This window comes from Linepithema humile, chromosome 1 (assembly GCF_040581485.1).
Source record: "Linepithema humile isolate Giens D197 chromosome 1, Lhum_UNIL_v1.0, whole genome shotgun sequence".
NCBI classification, from domain to species: Eukaryota; Metazoa; Arthropoda; class Insecta; order Hymenoptera; family Formicidae; genus Linepithema; species Linepithema humile.
Genome location: NC_090128.1, coordinates 24609990 through 24637758, shown reverse-complemented (window position 1 = coordinate 24637758; position 27769 = coordinate 24609990). Strand labels below are relative to the sequence as shown.

Genomic DNA, 27769 nt, shown 5'->3' with positions numbered 1-27769 from the left:
AATGACGTTACATAATAAATAATATATTATATAGAATTATGATATAATTAACATTAAATACACAATTAATAATTTTGACAATGGTTTATCGAATATTCAGGCAACTCTAATAGCTCACAGATTTTTCTACATATATTTTTTGTTTTTACGATACTTGAATTATTATCATTAATAAATTAAAACATAGTATTTAAAAATAAAATATAATTTTAAATTGATATAGAAATGGTTATTGCAAAAAAATATTTTCAATAATTTACGTTTGAGAACATCATTTTGATTATTACCGAAATTTTGTTGCACCTTTTATACGTCTTACACGGAAGATTAATTAACGCGTAATTTATTGACAAGTAAACGGCAATGAAAAGACGCTGCCGCTGCGGCAAACGGAAGGAACGGCTCGAGTTTACGTTCATTCATAGCTGTAGATAACATACGCGTCGACGAACAAAGCGGGATTATTTATAAAACGAACGAAGTCGATCTTGTCGTTCTCGTAAACGAAGTTATTTTCGAAAGTGACTTCGGGGGCTTCTTTCAAGAGCGCACCGAAGTGAGCCTCGTAAAATCCTGCCAGGCGTTTCAAAACTCTCTCGTGTCACTGTTAGAAATTTATTTTCGTGTAAAAAGATGTCGGCCGATGCTTCGTGCGAACAGCTCCAAGCGCCGATCGTTACGCCGACAATATTGTAAGTTTCTCTTTCGCACGAACGTAAATTTTACGATCGTCGCGTCGTCTTGGTTTTGCCGCGCTGTCTCGAGGTTATCTCGTTTCAATTTTGGCAACGTGTAGTTTTAACAGCGATCGTAAATAATAAAACGTTATCATTCAATATTTATCATATGACATTGCCTTCGCATTTAAGTACAATTATTTATTCGCATATTTGAGAGATGTTATCATGAGATGCAAAACAGTATAAGTGATAAAAATTTTGAAATTTAGTGAATTAACTCAATATTTTTTAACATAATATTTATTTGCACTGATTTTAATTTTCTAACAAACCCTTTATCTTTAATTTTGTAGATACTTTATATCTAATTCAATGATTAAACGTTTGTTCGCACTGATATATACTTTTTTCATTAGTTCTACATGTCAAATGCTTGATTAATATTTGTAAAAATTGCTAATAATGTTACCGAAATGTAATTTCGTCTGTAGGCCAAAGAAAGCGAGCGAAGCGGAAGTAATTATTGACACCGTATGTGTCGTAAAGTTCCACTTCATTCGCGGAAGGAAGTCACGTTCTCAGGAAATAAACCCAACCAGAAAGAAGTACTCGACGCGAAAAAAGCTCGATTGCGACAGCTTTTTGAATGCGAGATGGTCCAGTTGGAAAATTCGCTTCGCGAATTGGGATACGCTTTCATTCCTACACAACCTTGACCTTTTTCGTCGCGTTTCTTTCGGTTCCGCTAACGACCTTGAGTTTAACGGCATTAAATGACGGCACTTTCACCGCTTTCGATTAAAACCGCATTTGCCGCCATCTCCCCAATGTGTCGCATCAAGAAATTGCTATTTAAACATTTACAACAAACATGGAATTTCACTGGCGATCGTTTCCGTCGAAGAGATATCGAGTTCATATTTAATTTAACAGTCAACTGCTCGTGCATGTACGAAATAAAATATGAGTAACTTTAGCGTTGCAACGATAACATAAAAATAAATTCTGAATAAATGGTGATTATTTTTTACATTTGCTATAAATTTTATTAACGAAAAAATAATTTTATTTAAGAAAATGACTACATATTATTATTATTTTTTTGAAATTTATAATTAAATTAAATCTAAAATTATAATTCAAATTTATGTTGAATAATTTGGACTAATAAAATAATTTTAGGAACTTGTAAAACTATTTTAGCTACTAATGAAATATAAATAAAATAAAAAGAAATAATAGCATCAACTGGATTGATATGCCATTTAAATGAATTATTTTAAGAGCATATCTATTCAATTTTTACTATCAATTTGTCATCACGTTGTGTTAATAGATTCTATTGACAAAATGCATATAGACATAATTGATGCTCCATTTTATAATTTTCTGATCGAATCTATTGTTAAACGACTAACATTGCAAATGTTTTGGACTACTATTTAGACTACTTTAACTAATGTTATGGTTTCTTATACTATATATACATATGTAGTATAATTAATTATATTAATTTCAAGTGATTCGCATTGTACTATGCTGCCTTGAAGATGATTTATTAACTACTAAAGATACATACATAACGCAGTTACACATACGTTCCTTACTATGACATAAATAAAATATGTATATAGATATATCTTACACGTTGATGATGAGTGAAAAACGTAATGATTCTGATTCTGTTAGACTTTGGTAAAATACTTCATGCCAAAAAGGGGGAAAAGGAGAGATACGTGAGAAACGTCAAAGGGACATCATGCGACGCGAGTTTCCTCGTATATACGTACGCCGTAGGCATACGTTCGAAAAGTATCTTTTTTATTTTTTGTTCTTTTTGCAATCTAGTCTTTCATATTCGTAGACGTCGTCCCATCGATTCGCCATCATAATTCCGCCGCGCCGAGAACACACTCGTCAAGTTGCGAATTATGCTACGTACTTTCCTATTGGACGGCATATTACGGCACTGTAAACTGTTTGTTTCGCGACATTTTTCATGCCTTTTCTCGTTTTAAATCAGACTCTTTCTTAAAAGTCTTCTAGCTTTTGGCTGTGAGGAGTCTTGGTCCTTCGTTCACAATAAGTTACTTTTATAGAATTCCCTTCAAAAAAGCACTTCTTTACTCGAGATTCTTTGAGTCTCTCGCGACACCGTGAATCGCATTCGGAATGTATTTAGAACAGTTAGCGCAATTTTAAGGATACATTGCAGATATTTATGCGCGTACAAGTATGTCGCGTGAGGTTTTACTTACGAATAAACATCAATCAAGTGTATGGTTTTTCGAATATATAATAAATATCAAAATTATATATATTTGAATATATAAAATAAAATAGAATTTTCATATTATTCGACAAACACCACATATATTTGATTTTATTGTTTGTATGAAATTTAATCATTTTGACATAATAATAGTCTTTATTTTCAAATCTCTACTTGTCAATTAATACACGCCATAGTATGTACCCGCGCACATATATTTCCACAGAACCAAAAAAGGGAAAATACATCCATTTACGTATAAGTAATCTGGGAACATTTAAGGATCACTCGTGGAGCTTTGTACATCAAGTACAAATAAGATTGAATTATTTTATGCTCCTCAATTAACAATTTTTGCAATTACTATCAATTATTATAAGAAAAATAAAAATTTTTGATATAAAATTGTTGAGTTATAATTTTGCTAGAAATAAGAAACTGAACAAAAAGATGAATTCTTGTATAAAAATTGTCGTTTAAATAATAAACAAAAATTATGCTTCTCCATCGTTTTCAGAATACACTGTAAAAAAAATCACTAAAAAATTATAACTATTATAACGGATTATTTTGGAATCAGCAATTATAAATTTAAATTTCCACAAATGTAAATTTATAAATTGTAGCTCGAGCTATTCAAAGAACAGTTTCTAATTTTAAATTTATGGCGCTCACTTGTGATGCGCTATAAATTTAAATCACACATACAACTGTAAATTTACTTATGTAAAAATGTAACACAAATTTGTACATTTACATAAGATTTGTGAAATATTTTATTATTTATGTAATAATCTATACAAAATAAAGATATATTTACACAACAAAAAAATAAAATTATATAATATTTGTTATATAATTTTAATTTTATAAAAATTATATAATTTTTATAAATTTTTTATAAAATTATATAATTTTCTGTTATTAATAGCTGTAAATGTATCAAATTTTTTTTACAGTGTAGTCATACTCGGTCATTTGTTCGTTAATATTGTGCATATTAGACACAATGATAAGAAAAAAATTACATTAGTGCTATCACATATACTGATACGAGAATAAACACATTTGCACATGCGATGTATTGAGTTACTTTACATACGAGAAATGTTTGAATCTAAGAAATATTTTGCGCCTAATGTTATCGATGTTATGAAAAATTAAGGCGTCAAATTAATCCCACCTTTAAACAGGTAGAATTCTTTTAAGAACGGGAGCCATGATGTTCGTTGCGATTAAGTAGATGGTGCAGCGAACAGTATTTTGATATTGAGAAATCCAAGTGTCAGGGTGTGATCCAATCTTCGATACTTTTAAGAAAAGAACGACGTGACGCTTGTCACGTCGTTTGTTAAGTAGATCGAGCAGTAAACGGTGGTTGTAGTTTTAATCAACACGACGATGATATTTTTCTTTCTCCTTAGCTCGATCTTGAAGTGCACTTATAAGATTTATTCGATCCGCACGGTTTGCTTAATTCACTATCCACTGCAGAACGCTGGTATCGGCGCCGCCGGTCGATACCAATCGCGAATCGTCTTGCAGGAATGAGACGTTTGTCACGTGACTCGAATGACCGCCATAAGAATGGTATAATGACTGAAATAAAAGACACAAATTTTGTTTGAACGATGTACGACACAATAGTTGCAAAATATTCTTATCAAATTACCTTTGGCTGACACGCTGGGTGGGAAAATAATTTGACTTTTCCAAAATCGTCGCCCGTAGCTAAGAGTTTGCCGTCGCCACTTCGGGTACAATTGTTTACGTCAGTTCCATCGGCACCTTCCGGCCAAATTCCTATCGTCTCAAATGATATTACGCAAGTATGGGTTGCCCAATCTACATTCCTTAACGACGAGGACTGCGGAATTTGACGACACACGGTGGGATTCCCTTTGTAATTATTCAAAATTATTAATATCACCAAATATAGACTATAAATATTGTTCTCTTTTTTCAAGATCGTATAATTTTCGATTTATTTGAGCGGTAATGAATATCATATGTCAAATATTATTATTTCATTTTTCTATAGAAAAATTCTTCTATTATTATCAACCATGCATTCGTCAAGTAATAATTATGATCCGTAGTCATTGTTTTGTTTTTCATATAGTCTGATCTTTCCATGCGTTGATTTTATCTTAATTTGTCACGAATAATACAGTTAAATGTTTATTAAAAATAATTTTACTCACAATAAAGCAGCTCGTAGTCTCCGCTGTTGCTACGCAAGTACTGTCCCTCCACGGACCAATCTAGATGTGTTATAAAACTTGAATGTCCCTGAAATAAAAGAAAACTTGTATGTATGCACACTATTGTGTACAGTATACACGTACTGCCGCAATAAGTGGCGAGCACGTTTTGCTGCTAGTTGAGAAATACTCTAAAGAATTAGTGTCATATAATTAACTGACGATACAATTCTATTATTCTGCGGTTGCAATGTTTCATACAAGCAGTGTTTAACGTGCGTGTGAATGCTAAAAAATTAGGTGGAACTTTAGCTACATAATTAGTAGAATCTAGAATCCTGTGTGAGAATAAGTTAGGCACGTCGCGTTGCGTGTTTGATTCTACGAAAAATTGAATGCATTCGAAACGATTTTGCACGCAACGCGACGTCCCTTCTACATTTTCGAGTGGCCGAAACATAAGTCTTACTCCGTGCCTTCGAATCCGCTTTGGCTAAAAATGGAAAAGAATATTAAGTATTATTAGGCTCTATACTTGTGATAAAACTAATAAAACATATTTCGTTCTAGTTATGTTATTAGCCTGATAAAATAATTTCAATTATATGTATTTGCAGATTATTTTTTTCTTAAATATCTACAGCTTTTGAGACAATCATTTCAACAGTTAGTTTTTAACGATGATGTATATACAATTGAAGGGTTATAGCTTTACGATAAAAATAATAGGAACAGGCATAGTAAATAGTAGATAATAAATATTTAGGGATATGATATTTTTGTGGATGGTAATATGAAGTTATTTTTGTCAGTTATCTTCGTTGGTATTTAAACTAACAAATTATTAATAAATTTTGACGATTAATTATGGCAATATAAATATGTACATATATATATTTAGTTTCTTTATTTACAATATGCAAAATGAATAATATCTACTATTTTATATAAATTTTATTTCATATAAAACAGAGCTGGTTAGACTTATAACTTTTTGTAGTTGATGCCCACCGCCTTTTCTGTGCTGTTTAAATTTTTAACTACTGAGCAATAATAGAAAAGCAATGGATATCGCCTACAAAAATCAGCTGAAGTTTTGCCTAACTTTGGAATATGGATAATTATGATAATCTTTTTTATGTAATCATCAATAAGAACTTACCATACACCGTCCAACTCGGCTGTATTTGGTCGCATCGTCGTTCACTTGATAAATATAAATATAATTATCTCTGGAGCCAAGTGCAAGTAAGGTACCATCGGGTGAGAATTGAACTACCTGGAATTATACGCGTCATGAGATAAAATTGCAAGCAGAAAATAGTTTCACAAAATTCTATGATATTACGTTTACAAATTATTTTGCCAAATATTCAAATTAATCAATTAAAAATATATTTTTCTGATTTTGGTTTTCTAAAACGTAATATATTATAAATTGTAAACGTACCTGAATGGGTTCGGATCCGTCGCTATGATGCGTGTACAATTCTCGCGTCTCGCTATCAATAGCCAACCATTTCCCGGACGTACAGCCGACGACTACGATACTGCCATCCGGTGAAAAAGCAATACTTTGTGCTTGCTCCTAATTAAAAATATCATTTATCCATTTTATCAATCCGCAATCAATTGTCCATTAATTAAAAATTCTTATGTTTAAATCATTTTTAGCAATTTTCTAAGTGTGTTTAACGTTCTTGCCAAGTGCGCTTATTTCCTGAAAGTCAAATACAGTATATCTAGACAAATAAACGGTAGTTACCCCAATGTCTTTACTCCACACCACAGTATGGCTTAGGCTGTCCCACATCTGCAACAATCTGTCGTGTCCTGCGGTCGCAAACTGAGGTAAAGTCGGATGAGCTGCAAGCCCCCAAACTTCCTCGGCGTGCCCCAGCATGGCCGGATTAAAACCCATTTCAACATCGCCAACGAGAATGCAGTTTCTCGTGGTGCCGACTAACAGCTGAGTACCTCTCCCTTCTGAGAGCGTTCGAATTCCACCAAAATGATCTTCGATCTGTGGAATGCATCCTGTTATTCTATTTTTCTTCTCTTTCTCTTACATCAGAAAACTCTGTAGCAAAACTGAAAAAGCACGCAGAGATATATTTTATCTTAAATCTAAAATCACTCGCCTGAGCTTCCTCTCCAGTAATATTCAAGGATGAATCAAAATGTAAAATTCTGCCGTCTTTTCCGCCTCCCGTGATAATATTGCCATTCTTTAAAACACATATCGAGAAAATCGATCCTTCGTGGAGATTTCTCACTAGCCTTGAGATTGTGTTGGTACCTGCATTAAAGTATAAAATAATAAATATTGCAAAACGAAGAATAGAATCATTTTTACGGAAATAAAAAGAGATTCGTCTAATCGTGTAAAAGAGTAAAATATTCTTCCTTAAAACACAATATTAGATTTTCATATTTTCCATCTACAACGCTTCAAGATATGCGATATCGAGGAAACAACAAATTAACGAGCATTATTAGGAAATTTAATCGGTAAAGAGATTACCTCGACCCCAAACGATAATGTTGCCATTGCTGTCGCCGGTGAGGACGTCGCCGTTTTGATTGAAGGCGATGCAAGTGACATATCTGGGCTTATCCCTGCTCTCGAAGACACCCATACGTTTGTAGAGCATACCACCATTGTCCAGGGACCAAAAGGACACGTGTCCTTTACCGCAAGAAACGATCTGGCTCCGTTCCAGCGGATGCCACTCGGCGCAAACCACCGTGTCGACGGAACACTGTAATCGACAGTCATTGAACGTTTAATGACTCGTTTCTGGTACCGATAGTCAGAATATATAGAAGTTACAATTGTTTGCCACATTTTAGACAAATATATAGACCGTAATAATTTCTAACATTTTTCTGCATTATGATCGTTGCGAATATGTCAAGTTATCGTCGCATACCTTGGTTTCGGTAACCTTAGAGCCGCGGTCGCTCTTCTGCCAATCCCAGATCGATATATTGTGATCGGAGGTCTCGTCGATGGCGCACAAATAATTTCCGCCGTCCGCCTTAGAGAATGACAGGCAGAAAATCGATCCGTCAAATTCGCCATTGCCGATCACGCTGAGAGTTGCCAGGCTTACCGAATTCCATATTCTGATGTGTGGCTGAAATTGAAAAATCTGATATTATTGCATTGTAATTTGTCGAGTGCGTAGTGCTTTATCTCATTATATAACTAAAATATAAACGTTTTTTATGTGAAAAATTTTCAATCTTTCGATTGTCAAAGACCTTAATTATACATATTTTTATAATCTTACCATAGCATCTCGGCGATCTGTGCCGCACACTTGTCCCGTCGCAACGATCAGTTTGTTAGGATGAATCGCTATGCTGTAACAAGAAGATATGTCAAAAATTTACATTATTTAATACCTAGTTACTCATAACTTTTACTACATAGGCTGATGAATTAAGAAAGAGTATTTAAGTAACTTCAACATTTTTTTGCAAAAACCGGAAATCGTGTCCTGATCCGTCACTTACCATTTAACGTCATCGGTATGACCCAGGTAATGCCTTTGGCTGTGCTCCTCCATGTTATACAGAACAACGACCGCCGCGACGAAATATACGATCTCGCCGGTCGGCAGCAGGTGTAAATTTCCACGACAGTCTCGACCCCGATATCCGTAGACCCAGTCGAGCTTCAATTTGCTCTGCGGCGGCGTGCTAACTTTATGAAGATCGTAGGACTCCATCATTGTTGTAGGGACGTAAAGGACGACCGGTCGGCCGCGCAAGTACATGCGGACGGTACCTTCCTCCTCGTTGTACTGCATGTCTCTGGTGCTGCGAAGAGATTGTTTGTTTAGACATTTTTGACTAATATATTAACGTTCAACATGTAAAAACAATCTGGTCTTCACTTTTCCACCTCGTTCCTTCTACTTGGGCGAGCGCTTCTCCATCATGAAATTAATACAATCCTATCTATTTTATTACCGAACAACAACTTGGTTGAAAAAGGATTGCAAATACGTCTTCCACATCTTTTATTTTATGTAATCATCGCGAACGAACCTTATTTTATTGATTCTTATATTGTATTTACATTGAAGAAAGCAGGCAGAAACGTTTGTAAACAATTTTAAACGAATATATCATAACCTTTGCACGAAGAACTAGCATTGTGGCTCTTTACGCTTTTTATTGATTTTATTTGATTCGTCAATCACTAGAGCCTTATATACTAATTAATTTTAGACTTTTTTTATTTGTTTAGCTGATTTTGCTCTGAGCGATCGATTATCTCACATTTTAAAGATCCAAAATACAGTGTATTTTCCAAATGCTCGTAAACATTATTCAAATCGATAATTTTTAATGTCAGTATTGGTGAATTTTTTTACGATATTATTCTTTTTATTGAAATTTTATATATTCTCTGCAAGAACCAACTAAAATTGCTTTAAACAAAATTCTTCTTACATGTGTTGTAAAGCGATAATGGCAGCTTGTTTTTCTCACTCTGTATGACTTCTTATAAAAACTTCACGATATTGTCGTTGACGCACTCCCTGATCTCACCGCTCGCGCTACACTGACAGAAAGACTGTCGGACTTTCCGTGTCGATGAGGTCTAGTAACCGCGACGAGTGACTCATACGAGCAATGAGCTCGGCTTTATTACTCCGCGAAGCGTGTTGCGCCGCGTTACTGTTACGTCATTTTGTATTCTTTTTTAGTCTTTTTGATATCACGGTGTCTGCTCGTCTCGGACGCAATCAAGGTCATTTGGATCTGTTTAACGAGCGACTCGATTTGGCACGAGGAGGGCCGTCTCATAAAGTCACGAATAAATAATGTTCTTTTCACGCAAACTTTTAATCTCCGGCCTTTTAAGTCATAATACGATTTTCTACAAAGCTACGAATTTCGCTATTTATATCCTAATGATAGTAATTCTGTTCGTCTAAGCATCCTTGTAAAGCGAACTTGAAAAGAAGAATGCCGTGCAACGACGAGCAAAGCGAATCAATGCGAAGCAGTGAAGAATTATAAACCTTGACCGAATTCTTCTTCTTGAAATAAAAATTTGAAGCCTTTGCGGTTACCTTCATGTTTATTGCAATAACCATAGCTGTGTAAAAACTTTATTAAAATTTTTAACCAATTAATTCAAATAATGCGAACAGAAAAGTTGTGTGTAAAAAAATTCAAACTTTTTATCAATGGGAAGAACAACAATTGTTATTGTTTAATTCTGATATGAAAGGTGAACATAATTTCAATTAAAACTCTCTGCTCACAAGATTAATTACAAATTGTCACATTATCGGATAAACTGTTTACACATTTTCATAGTATTATTGATTTCATTTGATCGATATATTCAAATGAAGTTGCGTTCGTTCGTAACAATATAACAAGCGGACCGAGAGTAAAGCACTTCCGAGTACATTTTTGACGTTGAACGATGTGAGAAGGCAACAGGTATGAAAGGCCAACCACGTGGTTAACGGCTCATTTAACGTCCTAGTGCGAAGCGCGCCATTGCGTTACCGAAGAAAGTGAATCGCGATTCCTGCTGTTGCACAACCGTGCGTGCTGCATTTCCTGGTGTGCACGACGTCACGGCGTCACGAGCACAGCGGAAACGTCGGCAAAAAATAAAACTCCGCCTGAAAGCGCCCTAGATGATTTTTCAGTGCGCAAATAAATCTCCATGTCACTCCATGTAAGTTCAAAAAGTTATTATTAATCGAAATCTTACTCGTTGCGAGAGATTCATAATTTTTTCAGTATTGCAAGTTGAATTTTATTACATCCCTAATCAGCAAGAATCTAGAAATAATTATAAAATACACGCAACCGTAGATATAATATCAAATTAAATAATAGCTTTGTTAGATCATAAAAATTTGCAAAATTTATTTACGCAATTTTAAGAAGCAACACGCTTTTAATGATAAATCCAATTATTTGTATTCCAACTGTGAAATATGCCACTTCTAGCATGCATATATTATAAAATTATACAGCAGAATTGCATGATTGTTATTTTAATTGTCTTGTAAAGCAATTTGTGTAAAATGACATTATATTCGGTCTATTTTATTCGCAGGAGATATATAGATGATAAAATTTTTCGCTATGCATATAAAACGCGAAACAATCGTATCATTTCTATATCAACGCAATCAAATCGAGCAATTAGTTTTGATCGTGATCCAAACAACGCAAAACAATTCCAGGCGTGGCATTTAAATCTATCTAGCTTATACGCTTCACACGCTATCTCATCGGGTATGCACGCCTCTTTGAATTGCACTTTTACCAAGCTAGAGAGTTCCATGGCCTCAAGAAAATTTACGTGCATCACACCGGCACGATATTTGCATGCTTTGCAGATCGAAGGTCGAAAGTAACACATATCGTGATAATTAACAGCATGCCAATCCAGCGATAATACGTGCTGTGCTTCGTGCAAACGTGTGTGGTGCGGTAACTTCCCGTTTAACGTGCTTGCGTTGTAACACGATCGACCAATCAACTAATATTAGCAGTTTTAGTATGCGTTAGTATAAACAAACGTTCCGTTATAACTTATAAAGGTCGTATACGCAAAAAATCTGATTTATCTTTATATACATTCTTGAATTTTTTTTTTATTCGAAAATAATATATGTCGATTTATGTTAAATGCAAAGCATTGCAATTTTGAGAAAAGCTAAACGAAGTATTCGGTCCAGTTACGGTAAAAACTTTATGTACAAATTAAAAAAAAATGGCATAAGCGCTGAATTACCAAAATTTCATAAAATAATTAACGTTAGCTACAAGATAGTGATTAGCGGCATTTAAATTTGCGAGAAGCCTTTTCTGAAACACTACAAATTTCCAGCTACTGATTTCTAAAGAGATAAACCGCGATTGATTTTATGATCGATGTGGCAATTGAGATCAACCGCCTTCGATCGTATATCCTACATATCGTATATCACGCAGATATATCACGGCGATAACCCACTGGAAACACTACACGTGCGTTTAACGTCCATTTTATGCGAGAGTTTACCGTGCCGTCGGCGCGCTCACCTGCAGAGGGTCGAAATTGCATCTTAGGCCCGCACGTTGCGAATTCGCAGCCAGTGCACGTGGGCCGTCTAAATGCGAGTGCGAGAAGCCAGACACGAGAATAAATCGTCTAAAGTACTTGATATTATTTACCCGTGCTTCACGTTGTTCATCACCGGTGGCTTGAACAGGTTGAACAGGGACTTGGTGGACGCAGACAATCTATAATGAACGAAAATGCAAACGAAAACCATGCGGTGCAAAATAAAATAAGAGGGAGAATAAAAGAAAAAAAGATGGAAAGCCCACTCTAATGCGATCAGCGCGTTTTCCGCATGCTGCAAACTTTGATGAGTCTGCAGAGAGATTTTCTACCGGTTTCAAGTATAATTTTAGAAAAGAAATCTTGTTTTTTTGTTTCTTTTTGATCCAATTATTTTTTAGTTCTCGTTAGATTAATATTGCAATTGCGGGATTGAATACAAGTTTAAAAAAGTACTTTTATTCTACTTGCTCTGAATAATATTCATTTAATATTTCAATATACTGCGCGGATATACAACAAAAAGATACGATGTAAAAAGCGCAGTATAAAAGATGCACGTAATTTCGTGATCAATGGAACGCGAGAGACGGCAGCTGTGTGAAGTTAGCCCCCCAATATTAAAAAATTAAAAATTTTTTTTTTGCAAACGTTTGCCCATCGTTTGCCCACGAATGCCCCATCGAAATTTCCGTTTGCCCCCCTTTAGTTCAAAAGTTATAGGCAAATCAATTTTGGGGGAGCCAACTTCACACTGGCCCCCCAATATTAAAAAATTAAAAATTTTTTTTTGCAAACGTTTGCCCATTGTTTGCCCACGAATGCCCCATCGAAATTTCCGTTTGCCCCCCTCTAGTTCAAAAGTTATAGGCAAATCAATTTTGGGGGGCCAACTTCACACTGGCCCCTCAATATTAAAAAATTAAAAATTTTTTTTTTTGCAAATCAATTTGGGGGGGGGCAAACTTCACACTGAGCCCCCAATATTAAAAAATCTAAAATCTCTCTCTCTCTCTCTCTCTCTCTCACTCTCTCTTCCTCCCTCCCTCCTCCCTCCACTCTTCACCCCCTCTTTCTGTGCGTGCATGCGTAATGTGCATGCGCGCGCGCAGTGGTGGCACATAGTCCCGTCCATTGCGTAACCTAGGTCTGGCCAAAAGCTTGCTCGCGAGCAGCCTTCAGAGTGACGACTCATGACTCGGAAAGTTTTTATTTTAAATGAGCAAGATTATGTGGACCAAAGTGAAGATGACTCCCCTTTCAAATTCAATTGTCTATAACTTTCGAACTAGAGGGTAAACGTTTGCAAAAAAAGAAAATTTCGAATTTTTAATATGGAAGAGCCAGTGTGAAGTTGATTTCCCCATAATTGATTTGCCTATAACTTTAGAACTAGAGGAGGGCAAACGGAAATTTCGATGGGGCATTCGTGGGCAAACAATGGGCAAATGTTTGCAAAAAAAATTTTTAATTTTTTAATATTGGGGGGCCAGTGTGAAGTTGGCCCCCCAAAATTGATTTGCCTATAACTTTTGAACTAGAGGGGGGCAAACGGAAATTTCGATGGGGCATTCGTGGGCAAACAATGGGCAAACGTTTGCAAAAAAAAATTTTAAAACTTTTAATATTGGGGGGCCAATGTGAAGTTGGCCCCCCAAAATTGATTTGCCTATAACTTTTGAACTAGAGGAGGGCAAACGGAAATTTCGATGGGGCATTCGTGGGCAAACGATGGGCAAACGTTTGCAAAAAAAAAATTTTTAATTTTTTAATATTGGGGGGCTAACTTCACACAGCTAGAGACGGCGACTTGGACGGGAAAATGCGCTCGATCGCCCGAGAGAGGAAGCAAGAAAACTGGCGGTGTAACAAAAAAAAAAAAGTTAAACTCGTGTGATCAGTGAAATGTGAACAAAATCACAAATAGCAGGCAAACGGTGCGTTTTACTGTTACGTTATTAGCTGCGAGCTAACCTGGTACCGACGAGCTGGGAGTTGCTTCCCTGGTTTTGCGGGGAATGTGTAAAATCGCCGGTAGACGACCATCTCTTCGCTCTTCTTAGATTACTTTGTGGCGGTCCGTTTGATCTTGCCGTAGGCGATCTAAGACATCGAATTAGATTCTCGTACAACAACGCCATGCATACATCCACGCGTCACATAACATCATAATAACGCTAACAACATCGAAATATATATCGCTACTAATTAATAGCGAGCGCTCATTAACGTGGCGATAACACGAATATACGAACATACATGCGCATATCTATTACGATAGTACACGCAAACACAATTAATAATGCAACGAAAATAACTGTTAATATAATTTAAGTTGCTACACAATCGATTCATTATGAAGGGGTTTGTTACATTCGAGATATTCATGGTAAGCGTCTTCAGTTCGGTTGCTCTTTTGTGGGACATAAAAGGTTTTGCTAACAATGTAACATGTAGTGAATTGATTTGTATCGAGTTTATTAGATTCCTTACCTGGCAACAGGCAGTGGTGTAGCTCTAGGGCTTGGCGATGGCACCGGAGAAACACTACTACTACTCGGGCTATCCGAATGCAAAGAACCTGTTGACTGATAATGGACGGATCTCCTAAAACGAAAAGTAATTAGCTGATGTAAAGATAAAATGCAAATCTCTGTTTCCTAAAAGCTTCTAAAATAGAGTGAGAATGCAGCTGGAAAATATTTCGAAACATGTGCAAAATCTTTATGGTTAAAAAATGACGTGACATTTTTAAAAGACATGAAAGAAAACAGCTGCTTTTGCTAATCTATCGGTAACCGAAAAAACTGTCAACCAGTTTCCTTTTCTTGAATTTATCTTTAGCTCAGGTCAAACACAATTTACAATGTGAGTGTGACATTTGATATTGACTTTCACCTTTGAGGAAGCTGAGAGGGATGCACATAGCTAACAGGCCGTCTCGGGCTGGACGTTGCATCGCGGACATCCTGCGACGATCCCGAAGAGGAGGAATTTCTGAGTCCGCCGGTCTGGCGTAGCCTTAAGTCCTTTTGTGGCACCGAATTTTGACTACCTGAAAACAACTTTTTCTCTCATTCGGGCTATTCCAAGCGGATGAAAAAGATTGTTATATTTTACATCAAACGTCGAGCAACAGTATTTGCATATATTCATACGTGTTTCAACATATTAATGCCTTGCTCTTAAAGTATGATGTTATACATATTTCATGAGATATTTTGTGAGCGTAGAAACAGGCTTTATCGCGGACGTCTAATCTTCTGATGCATCTTGAAAATAAGTCATCTTGAATATTATGTTTTGCATAGTTTTCTCCAGTAAATTAGGTCTTTGAAGTAAATTATACACATTTAATATAAAATCTTTGTTGCATTAATTTAAAGATACGCGGATCTTCTGTTCTTCGCGTTGGATTTCAAGTATTGTATGAATAATATGCAATATAGTTGCAAAACGTCAAACGCACGATTGGGTTTCAATAGCAGGTATAACGGTGCGCGATTTCAGAGTATCTTCCGCGTGTATTAGAGCTTCCCCGCGTTCATCAATTGCAAAGCTAAGTGTGCTGTCGGCGTAGTAATTTATGCACGTCAGCAGTTCTCGTTTTCATTTCCTGCAGATCATCTGGCGGGAGGGAGAAAACGTAGAGGAATATTCACATGCTTTCGATCGCGGGAATGCAGCACACAGAGAATAATTAGAAAACTATTCGCGTTCGTGAGCGAGCATCTTGATTGCGCGAGAGAATTAATGAACGTGGAACAAAGATTCTCCCATTTTCGTTTCAATTACATTCCTTTCTCCGTGCAACCAACTGAATCATAGTAACGAAACTCGATTCGATTGAGTAAAAAGTAAACGCCAAATAGCAGTATCTACATTTTTGCTCAAAATATTTTTTTATAAATTACAGATGTATCAGGCTCTGATTGTTAAAATCAATAAATTTGATAGGAGCGTAAAGAGCCAACAGCCAGATATTCGTGCGAAGGTTATCGTGTATTAATTTATAACCATTGAACAATACAATAAAAAACAAACGTTTCAGCCTGTCATCAGGCCTTTATCAATGTTATTACAAAATTCAATAAATACGCAACGCAAAATTAAATACATAAAACGAAGTAAAATTGACATAATAAACTGAAGAGTAGTTAAAACCACGTTAAACTGTAATAAAAAAGAGCCAAATGAGAAAATTCTCGTTACAAATTGAGCGCAAACCGAAAAACCAGAAAAAAGAAACAATTTTTACATACTTGTGTTAAACATAGTAGAAAGCTCGTCCACACAAGATGGAACGAGGTAGGAGAAAAAACTTAGAACCATATAATGTGATGGTTGAAACCTCAATGTACGTGATAGAATAACGATAAATTCAAGCGATGAAAGATTAGTGAGAGGGCGGTGGAGAAGGGGGGGGCGGAAAGAACAAAGAGTATGGAGGGGAGGGTATAAGTACCTAGGAGGGGAAGACAGGAATTAATATATGAAAAGAAAAACGCGCGATACAATTATAAAGGGGGAAACAAATTAATAATGGGGAGATAAGAGTCAGGTAACCGTTCTGTGTCATTTTGATTGTTCAAGCCTGCACGTTGTCTTTTTATGAACACCATTTCGGATATCAATTTCTTTCCATAAGAAGGTTCTCCGTCCAGAATTCTCACATTGTCCCAGTCAAAATCGTGAGAAAAATCCAATTTATGTTTGGATATAACAGAGGGGGAACAGCTCTTTTTTATGTCATTCTTGTGTTCTTTGATTCTAGTATTAAGCTGTCTTTTTGTCTGACCCACGTAAGTTTTCTCACAATCTCGACATGATATCATGTAAACAACCTGACAATGTGAAAATTTATTTCAACTGTCTTTCCCCGTCCGTATGAATTGTGTTAGATTGTTAGGAATTGAACATGATAATTTTAAATTGAAGCTTCTGGCTATGGAGTTAAAATCTTTTATTTTCGCAAATAAAGACAACACCTCCACAATCTTGATTAAAAGCATAGAAAAAAAGCTAGACGAGTTTGATAAGGAGACTTCTAACAATCCTTCCTTCGTTCAATTCCTAACAATCTAACACAATTCATACGGACGGGGAAAGACAGTTGAAATAAATTTTCACATTGTTAGGTTGTTTACATGATATCATGTCGAGATTGTGAGAAAACTTACGTGGGTCAGACAAAAAGACAGCTTAATACTAGAATCAAAGAACACAAGAATGACATAAAAAAGAGCTGTTCCCCCTCTGTTATATCCAAACATAAATTGGATTTTTCTCACGATTTTGACTGGGACAATGTGAGAATTCTGGACGGAGAACCTTCTTATGGAAAGAAATTGATATCCGAAATGGTGTTCATAAAAAGACAACGTGCAGGCTTGAACAATCAAAATGACACAGAACGGTTACCTGACTCTTATCTCCCCATTATTAATTTGTTTCCCCCTTTATAATTGTATCGCGCGTTTTTCTTTTCATATATTAATTCCTGTCTTCCCCTCCTAGGTACTTATACCCTCCCCTCCATACTCTTTGTTCTTTCCGCCCCCCCCTTCTCCACCGCCCTCTCACTAATCTTTCATCGCTTGAATTTATCGTTATTCTATCACGTACATTGAGGTTTCAACCATCACATTATATGGTTCTAAGTTTTTTCTCCTACCTCGTTCCATCTTGTGTGGACGAGCTTTCTACTATGTTTAACACAAGTATGTAAAAATTGTTTCTTTTTTCTGGTTTTTCGGTTTGCGCTCAATTTGTAACGGGAATTTTCTCATTTGGCTCTTTTTTATTACAGTTTAACGTGGTTTTAACTACTCTTCAGTTTATTATGTCAATTTTACTTCGTTTTATGTATTTAATTTTTGCGTTGCGTATTTATTGAATTTTGTAATAACATTGATAAAGGCCTGATGACAGGCTGAGACGTTTGTTTTTTATTGTATTGTTCAATGGTTATAAATTAATACACGATAACCTTCGCACGAATATCTGGCTGTTGGCTCTTTACGCTCCTATCAAATTTATTGATATTTTTTTATGTCTCAATTTTTTTTTATATCCATCAAAGATAATTAAATGTGATGTCTCTATCAAGTTATCTGATGTTTTAATAATGAATGAAACTTTAACCAATCTTTATTTTCAATGTGTATCTTACATTATTCAAACGGCGTTCGATGCACGTCACATATTTTTCTTTTCGTCTCGTACGAATTTAAGTACCGATCCGAATTCTTTGAACCTTGTCTTCTTTCAAGGGCTGCATGAATACCGAAGACCGAGAAACAGTTACGAATCCATTCACGTTCGTGAGTGAGTTTCTCTACTGTACAGGGCGAAACGAGAAACGTGACCTTAAAGCCGTCGCGTGTCAACAGGTACAACACCCGGCTCGAGCTTCGTTTCCAGACGCACGAATGCTCGATCTCGCGAGGCTTCCTTTGCATCCGCGATTCTTGTCGTAACGATCGAAACTTTAGAAGTACCCGCGCTTAGGTCCGCCGGAAATACACGCCTGACTTAAATTGCATGTCGTGCGCGATCGCGGCTTGCACTTATGTCGACGTATTAATTGCGCCTCGTAACATTGCGATGTATCCATTTCGCGATCTCTCTCAATACGATCTGATATTATATGTCAGGGTAAAATGGTATATTTGTACCAGATATAATCAGTATTTCAAATGGAAAAAAATAAATAACAAGTGTCCATTTTAATAATGTTAAGAAAGGATTTAAAATGCACAGAAAAAAGAAATGAAATTGAATCCAGCTCAATTAAAGCAGTGAAATCGAAAACAATTTTCATTAACAGCTAAAAGTTTTGAGATATAATGAAATTTTTTAAATATGAAAATATGTTTTTAATAGAAATTTAATAGAAATAATGTATGTAATATCGAGTCAAATTATGCGCGAGTGATTGATTGAAATTCGATTTCATTATTGCATCACTACAATATAATACAATAATAGAACAGCTGAAATATTCATTTGGCGATTACCACGAGAAATAGAGTGCGCATTTGTGGCCTCGTTACGATAGCACTGAAGGTGCGGCTAATCCGATGATCGTTTACGAGTCATATATCGATAAATCTAATCAGCTTTCTTTTCTTTATTGTGAACGAAACAATATGAGCCATTTCAATGATTTAAATCCGATATTGTTAAAAACTTCACAACGCTCATCAGTTTGAAATAAATAGCGATATATTGAAAATATTGGATTCATAAACTAGAATTATAAGAGATTAAGGACAGCGCCGCAACATTGGTCGTTAGCGAGCTTCTATGATCGATATATAACTTTGCCAACTTACTCCTGAGAGGCACATGGCCGTTTCTTAAAGGCGAGGACACTATTCTCTCGTTTCTCCTCTCGTTTCTTTCATCCTCCCGTTTTTCTCTTCCTTCGAGCTGGGCGATTCGCCTTAGGGCATCCGCCAGAGTGGCGCGAAGACAAACTATCTCGTCCCTCTGCGCCAAGGATTGCCTTTCGAGGTCCGCTACTCTGCCCAAAAGAGATCCGGTCTCGCACTCCAGCATCTCATCTGTAAAAGAAAGTTTCCATTTACTACGTTGCAGGAACACAGTTAAATTGGCTTTGATAGTTCCGCCCTTTGCAGAAATGAACCCTGAACCAAACTTCTTTAAGCCTCTTAACAAGATTTCCCAGAACTTCGATTTAACGAATGTAATTTATAATTCTGTTTTTGCAGAATAAAGGAGAGCAAACTTAGTTTAAAATATGCTTACATAATTAAACTCAAGTTTTTATCAAATATTAAAATAATCAGTAATTTTATATGATAAGAAGAAAACCGTTGCAAAGAAGATTTGTCAGTTTTGAGAATGAAACTTACATGTGCATAAAATATAATAATGTTGATTTTTATATTCTACACATTTATTTCTTTGCAATGTCGAGGAAAAATATTAAAATCTGTAATATTTTTTTACTACAAATATGTTTCTCTCAATACTTATTATACTGTAAAAAGAACATGGTACTGCTAAACACACATCAATATTGATCTTATCAATCGCACGATACTAACCAAACCCCGAGACTGACATGATAACATTTACAATTTACCTATAATGCCTTACATGCGGGCATATCTAAATATTATGGCGATATAATACAGGTCAGTTGGTAACGAGAAAGCACGCGATGTATTTGCTTATGTATCTAGCGCGTCAAGGAAATGTCCGCTTACGAACTTCTTCACACAGAAATGAAGGAAACTAGGTCAGGATTCTACACGCGGTTGAGATAAAACTTGAACTTTTTTTGCCGGTGTTGACCGATACGGCCGAACCACGTGGTACCAACTTATGAATTGTGCATGCGTGTCGAGCGTTTAATTTTGCATGCCTATCGGCTGAATCTTCCATACTTCATATTCGCCAACAGCGCAAGGAACAAGAAAAAAAAAATGCTGTCGCACAATTTTCTGTCGTATCGCGTTGTCCGATTTACAATTCATGGAATATATTAAACGAAAGTTGGCATCCGGAAGTCAAGTTTTCGATAAATCATCACTACGTTTACATATTTATGGTAAGCTGTTACATCGATCGGCAATTAATCATTATTACAATAAGTGTGGGCCGATCTATCAAAATGTCGACAATTGAGAGCTATTTTTGTAATTCTACTACATAACTGTGCTACAAAAAAAATTTTTGAATTTATAATTTTTAGTTAAATATTATAAAATTAAATTTAAACTATTTTTTGTGGTGCTCTATTTATACATTATATGATATTTCACAACGCTGTTTTAAAAGAAAAATATATTCCTTTGTCAAATCTCTCTTTATTTATTATATTATTAGACTGGATTTCTATCAATAGAAGGCGACTTTGTCCAAGAATTTATGGCAAAGTCATACGCGATTTTTTACGATCTGCGTAGGCGGTATCTAAAAAAATAGCGAATTATTTTTGTACTCACGCCACGCTTGTTCCGCTTCGTCGATGGTATCCATCGTGTCCGGCGTGGACATTGCGATTAACCCTCACGATGACCCCGGAGTATTAATACGTTATTCAATTGAATTGATTAACGAACACAAACAGAGCCAACGCACTTTTTATCGACATATCTTTTGCCACAATTATAACGATTCTTCATGCGCCAATAATATTCAGTTCACTTTTTCAATATTTCTTAAAAGTTTTTTTTTCTAATTTTTTTCCAGTAGGTTGACTTTAGCTCATGGGCTTTACAAAACGACTAGCTTTTATTGCATATCTACTAGTAAACAGCTGCTGATAAGATTTGTGAACAACGTTGCAGTCACGCGCAATTTGAGCGATACAAGGACGAGAGAAACGATGCGATGAAAAGAATGTCTTTCGCAGCTAAACGCATGAAGCACACGTTAATTATAGAGAGGTTTGGTTACGCAAATTCTGCGATGTTAATTATTGTTCTGAACAAAAGCGAAATGTTCTCTCGTGGAAATATTTAATTAGCATATAATCTTATTTTATTATTCTTATATTATATCTGCAATTTTAACATTAATAAGAAATAGACACTATTAAAATTTCATTTAAGTACATTTTCCATTATTTAAATACTATTATTCTTTAGGTATAATTATTAGAAATAATTTTTTGCATGTTGTAAAGTTATTTTTATATATTTACAACTAATGCAATTTGAAAAAAAGAACAAAATCGATTTATGATGTAATTTATGCAACGATATCGTTATATAATTTTTATATTAATATCGTAACGATCGAACTATTCAGGATTTTTATTTTTACACACATATACGATTGAGCACACATTTTCACCACACTGCACAGCAACTATTATTATCACTCAATAATTTGAACGTCAATTAGTACTGTGCAATTAGCACACGTGGAAGTATTATGTCATCGAATTAGCGTCAACTTAATGATAAAAAAGAAAGAGAAAAATGTGGAAACTATGAGATGACATGGATATTGAGAGAGCGGAACGTAATTTCCTACCGCCGATATTGTCGAAACTGAAACGTGATCGTGAATGCCGAGAATTCGAACATGTCGTATCACGTGGACTTGGCACGCAGCGTACCAGTGACATTTCTTAAGCCAAACGTACTATACTGACTATTAACTCTATATGTGCATTTTATACGAGCGTATTTTGAAAGTAAAATAAAAATTTACATTTATATGTAATCTTATCTAACGTCACGTTTTCCTGACATCTATAAGTATGCATTTCTGACTATGTAAATATGTAAAAGTTGCCATAGAACTACTTTCGCGATTTCTCTGGACTGTGAATCTTTTGACTGATTTGGAATGAATTTAAATTTTTAATTTAAATAAATCAACACTGAGATATAAATGCGGATTCGTAATTAAGTTATTTACTATAATAAAGCATAAAATGCTGCAAATGTGACTTTTGAGCTTACACGCGATAACAGCAACAATATGATATATTTTAAACGATCCAAAGAGCGTTTCGAGAAATGCGTGATATTTACTAGAATATCATATAAGTTATGTAACCCGCGCGTATCTTTCGTAAAGCCCGAGGAAAGGAGGAATTTCTCTACCTCCTCTTCCCCCTCAGTGCTTTCCCCACTGGAAGATGCGATAAGCACTCGACGAGATGAACGATAATCGACCGTAGGCTCTTTACCCTCGCACTTACACGATCATCTCTTTGTTGTCTTGCATTTTCAACGCTTTTCAGAAAAAATGCTTGCGATCGAGTGCGCTAACTCGAAAGTAACTTTTCCTCTTTGTGGCAAAACGTGCCATTAACCAAAATTTTTATTGGAGAAAATATTTTGAACACTAAGTATGAGCATTTGATTGTTTACTTGCAGAGTTTTTACAATCAACTAAAAGTTTTATCGCAAAAAATTATTACACGCGAGCTTTATGCATTTTATGCATACGGTGTGATGTTTACTTATCTAGTTTCGAATGCAAATATATTATGAGACATTGCTGTTTTATGCCAGCTGCGTACAGTGATAAAATAAATTCATGTCTGTAACATATAGCTTTGCTGGCAGAGGACTCTCAAATATCAATCAAAAACAGTTATAAACATAAAAAATAATAAAATATTTCTTAAACTGTTAAACAATTTTTATATTAATTGCAGAATTACTTTGGAAATAATATTTTTGTGAATTGAACTTATTAGAATTATCTTTGAAAAAGATTTATAAACGCATATTTCAGTCATATAAAGTTGAATTTATGTTTAAATATTTTTAACTTTTTTTACTATTTTTTGTGATAAAAAATATTTCGAGAATTAGGATACATAATTGTGTAATCATGCATTTCGAATATTATGAAGCAAACTTTAGACTAACGTATGTTTTAGAGCAAATAACTCAAATATATACTGAATATAGAAGTGACAAGGACAAAATAATATGTACGATTTATCAAACTGATTAATGAAAATAATAATGAAAAGTGCTCGTTATAAATTCTTTCAAACTGTTTCAAGTATTTCAAAGTATGTTAGATAAAAACAAGAATAATTTTTTATTAATGAAGAAAAATATAGAGTTAGCACAATTACCACACCAGCATTCAATAACCTTCGATAACAACACAACAAGCCATCGACTCCAAAGCCACTTCCGCGGTAAGCGATACAACAGAATCAACCCTGATAGCCACAGAACCTTTCACTTATCACATGAGCGTAAAAGACCGTAAAAGGGGTAAAAACGAGCGTGACTCGTCAAGCGAGATCTATTTCCGCACACGTCCAAGTAAAGCCGATCGGTCACGATCAAGCCGAGCGAAATTCATCGAACCTTCTGACGGCGGGAATTTCCGCGACGCGTCTCGCACTGAACGGAAGCGTGGTCCAGACACTCCCGCCCCCCCAGTAAAACAACCGGAAGTCATCCGTGCGATCCGCTAGATCGTTGTGTCTATTCAATTTTGACGATTTTCTTTGACTATTGATGGGAACGCTAAGCCCGACTAGCGTCGTTGCTCGTGTAGCACGTGTGTTTTCCGTGCGGCCGCCCCAACGTTACTGTCAGAGCAGCTACAGCTGCTTAGGCCACGATCAATACGGTCTAGATAGTCGAGATAATTCAGATGGCGGGCCACGCCGTGCCATTGACTGTGGATATGATGTACGTACGTAGTGCAAGATTGGCTTTGGCGATAAATGATTTGTGGATTGCTTGGCGGAAATTAATTCTCGTGTAATTGCGGATTAATCGTGTAAGGCAGATTAGCGCCAGATTTTTGGTAGATTTGCAAATGCTTAGACTTTAAGTCGTTTATATCGTATTATTTCTTAAGAGAAATATATCTAAATTTATTATTTCTACGTGGCACAAGTATTTTTAGTAAATTTTTGGAACTTGCATATTTTTTAGTAAACTGTTGGAGAACACTTGCGTAATAATTAAGAAATAATATACATAAATATACATTTTCAAAAACAAATATTTATTTTGTCTTTGCCGGTAATTTTTATGCTGAAAAGAAATCTAAATTACCATATTTTAAATATTTGTGACATTTTTAAATATCATAATTTTTTACTTAGTAATTTTTTTGAACGCATTAATTTTGTGACCTGACTTATTGTTAATTATAATCAAAATAACTAGAATCATTGATTTTTATGTTTTACTTAAATGGTATAGTAGTTTTTTTATTAATTTGTGGAACAAATTGCTTTTCAATTTTTGTTTGTATGTTACTTTAAATTTTTTTGAAATAAATTTTTTAATGATACACGCCAATATTGGAAGCATCACAAACAATCTTTTAGACTATCTACTAGTTTCAATACGTCCGATTCTCCCTTGCGATTGTTCTAAATAAATAATGATTCGTATCCTGTATAACGGCGCACCCTTGCAATTCTTTGAAATGGTCCTATGCTATATCGTCTGAACTAGTCCATTAAAAACGTCATTACATTATCTTTCGGCACTATGCTAGCCAATAAATTGGCACGATATATTATCGGGTGGGGCCTGGATCTTTGTTACAAAATTGCACCGATTTGAGGAGAATTGATACACGAGAAACGGACACGAAAAGAGTAAATCAAGTTCTATATTGATTTTGTAATTGCATCGATTAAAAGATGCGAAAAACAGAGAAACGGCGAATAGCTACTTGCTACAACCAATATTTTAATTTTTATTATATGATGAAAATCATATTATATAATCAAGATTATACCCAATTTGTATCAGAACATCATAATCATCGGCATTACATAATTCTTTAATAGGATTCCAGCGGAGAGATCGAAACGTTGTAATATGAAGCGCCAATCTATCCGTTTTTAAGATTACTCCGAAACTTTCGAGATAATAAATTACTTGGAAGACAATACGATCTTAATTACATCGCTATACGCAGGCATTCTATAATTGTATCTTTCTCTCGACATGATATCTACTTTCACAAACTTTCAGGTTGTATAATGATTACAACGGAATAACAAAGCACAAATTGATACGTCGCTTAAAAAATGATTCACTGAAACACGATATTTTCCTTTTATTAGATTATTACTTTAAATTATAGTTTAAAAATTTTCAATATCAAAAACTTATATTTTATATACCAAGTGCATAAACTTTCTATATTGTTTTTTCTAAATTATTTATTAGCGTATATTTTATTTAAAAAAACAATCAAATCAGATTACTTCTCTAATGGTAAATTATCAAAAATCATTAACTATAAATTGAAGCATTATAAAAATAGATTTTAGTTTGTCGATTGTAGTTGTATTTTCAACAGTTGTATGTTCGATCAGAACTGGAATTGAAGTAATCGACCGAGGGTCTGTTATCGGCGATATTTTTAAACAGAATCTGCAAATCGATACGTAGGCGTAACTAGTTCAATATAACTGTCGCTCAATTAAGCAAGTAGCATTTACAACGGAACGAATTGATGATCATTATGCATAAATTGCACAGTCTTGTCTTTCACTTCCGCGTTACATCAATAAGTCTGACGTCAGTTTTTTTATCTTTATCTAGCTTAACGATTTTATGATGAATAGTATCCATTCAATCTGCTACCTATATTAAGTTTCTGCTTTTATTATTTATTATTTACAATTAAGTAATTTGTTTTAAAAATCAAACTCAAAATTTTGCAAAGATATATATGTATATATATCAGTTTTGCATATAATTTCTGATTCAACACTCAGTACTTATTTTGTTATCATTTAAATATTGCTACTCGTAAATATAAATTTTTATTTATATTTTTATTTTTCAGTTATATGTATCAAGTATGAAGTTATTTATTTACTTTATTTTATTCAATTGGATACTCTATCAATATTGAATTTGAAACCAATTTTTCGCTACGATGACGAAAACAGAGTTAGAAGGCAATCGCAAGTTTAATGGAGCGATTGCCTTCTAAATCTATCTCTCCGCAAAACCGATGAAAATTTTTCTCAGAGGGTTCAACGTAGTGTCATAATTTTGCGGTACGCGGATCGAAGGTATTCGCGTATACGAATTCGCGCGCGCAGAAAATTCAGTAAAAGGAGACAGCAAAAGCCGAAGGCGAAGAATTTCATGAAATTCTAGAAGGCACCGTTAGGCGCGCTTCGAAGGCGGCCGAAGAACCGTGTCGAGGATCATTATTAATGAAAGAACAGGATGAGCTACGCGGGCGCACCTTTGAGTAACGTGATCATGCCACCTTGAATGGCTTATATAACAAGTGCCACCGTGCCGTAGACAATGCGCGCTACGTGACGCGTATGCGAGCTTGTACATTGTCTCTATTTGTCGTTATTTTTTAACCGTCACGCGTCCTTGTGCACGAATATTTCGAATTCAATATGCGTTCTAATAGATGAAAGAGTGATTAGTTTCGAAGAAACTCTATAAAATTAAAAAATGAACGGAAGAGAGGCTAAAAATAACAAAATACACGAAAGAAAACAAATGCGAAAGAACGCGGTCCTTTTTATTTTAACATTTCAGAAAAAGTTTTTAAAGATTTCTTTCTTATTTTAATTGTAATTTCTCTTCTTTTGCAGATTTCAAATATTTTGCACGTTCTATTACGATTACGATCCTTAATCAGAAATACGCTCTAATTGTTATGACAAAGGAAATACTGCAACTTTGTTGCGATTTTCAATAAATAATTCGTCACGATAGTGTTGCTGGAAAGCGTAATCTTACCCATTTCTTGCCTCACACTGTGTTCCGAATGCCCGTTTACGCGCATCGTCGACTCCGAACTTTCCTTTTCATACTTATGCAGCGCCTTGATTGAAAATCCCACGTCTGCAAAAAAAAGGATAATATTATTGTGTGTTGAAGGGGGGGGGGGGGGGGGGCGATTATATTGCGTGCACATTGTATCACAGTGCAACGAAATATCGCACGCGCTACTTTTGATCGTGTCTTCCTATTAATTGTTTCCGTAATTACCGCAACGGGGCTTGCCATTATGCAAAATCATTGTTAGAAGACAATAGTCT

The 27769-nt window shown here is 35.1% G+C and overlaps 1 protein-coding gene across 16 annotated transcripts in view; it reads right to left on the bottom strand.

Annotated features, from left to right (window-relative positions):
• Positions 1–2215: 2215 nt before the first annotated feature.
• LOC105669910 (echinoderm microtubule-associated protein-like 2) overlaps positions 2216–27769 on the bottom strand; it is a 36957-nt gene continuing 11403 nt past the window's right edge. For 2 of the 16 annotated variants that reach the window (XM_067347102.1, XM_067347105.1), the window contains exons 3-20: positions 27468–27572; positions 19593–19823; positions 15154–15310; positions 14749–14862; positions 14230–14358; positions 12366–12434; positions 8679–8984; positions 8453–8525; positions 8090–8296; positions 7681–7918; positions 7298–7455; positions 6922–7179; positions 6607–6744; positions 6319–6435; positions 5626–5649; positions 5157–5244; positions 4625–4851; positions 2216–4551 (exon numbers count right to left, since the gene is read on the bottom strand). In XM_067347102.1, coding sequence (XP_067203203.1) covers positions 4426–4551; positions 4625–4851; positions 5157–5244; positions 5626–5649; positions 6319–6435; positions 6607–6744; positions 6922–7179; positions 7298–7455; positions 7681–7918; positions 8090–8296; positions 8453–8525; positions 8679–8984; positions 12366–12434; positions 14230–14358; positions 14749–14862; positions 15154–15310; positions 19593–19823; positions 27468–27572 — 2765 coding nt within the window. In that variant the 3' untranslated portion in view covers positions 2216–4425. Of the gene's footprint in view, positions 4552–4624; positions 4852–5156; positions 5245–5625; positions 5650–6318; positions 6436–6606; positions 6745–6921; positions 7180–7297; positions 7456–7680; positions 7919–8089; positions 8297–8452; positions 8526–8678; positions 8985–12365; positions 12435–14229; positions 14359–14748; positions 14863–15153; positions 15321–19592; positions 19824–20135; positions 20157–21233; positions 21792–23839; positions 24334–27467; positions 27573–27769 lie in introns of those variants that run through there. The other 14 variants (XM_067347106.1, XM_067347109.1, XM_067347107.1 and 11 more) reach the window with 14 other exon arrangements.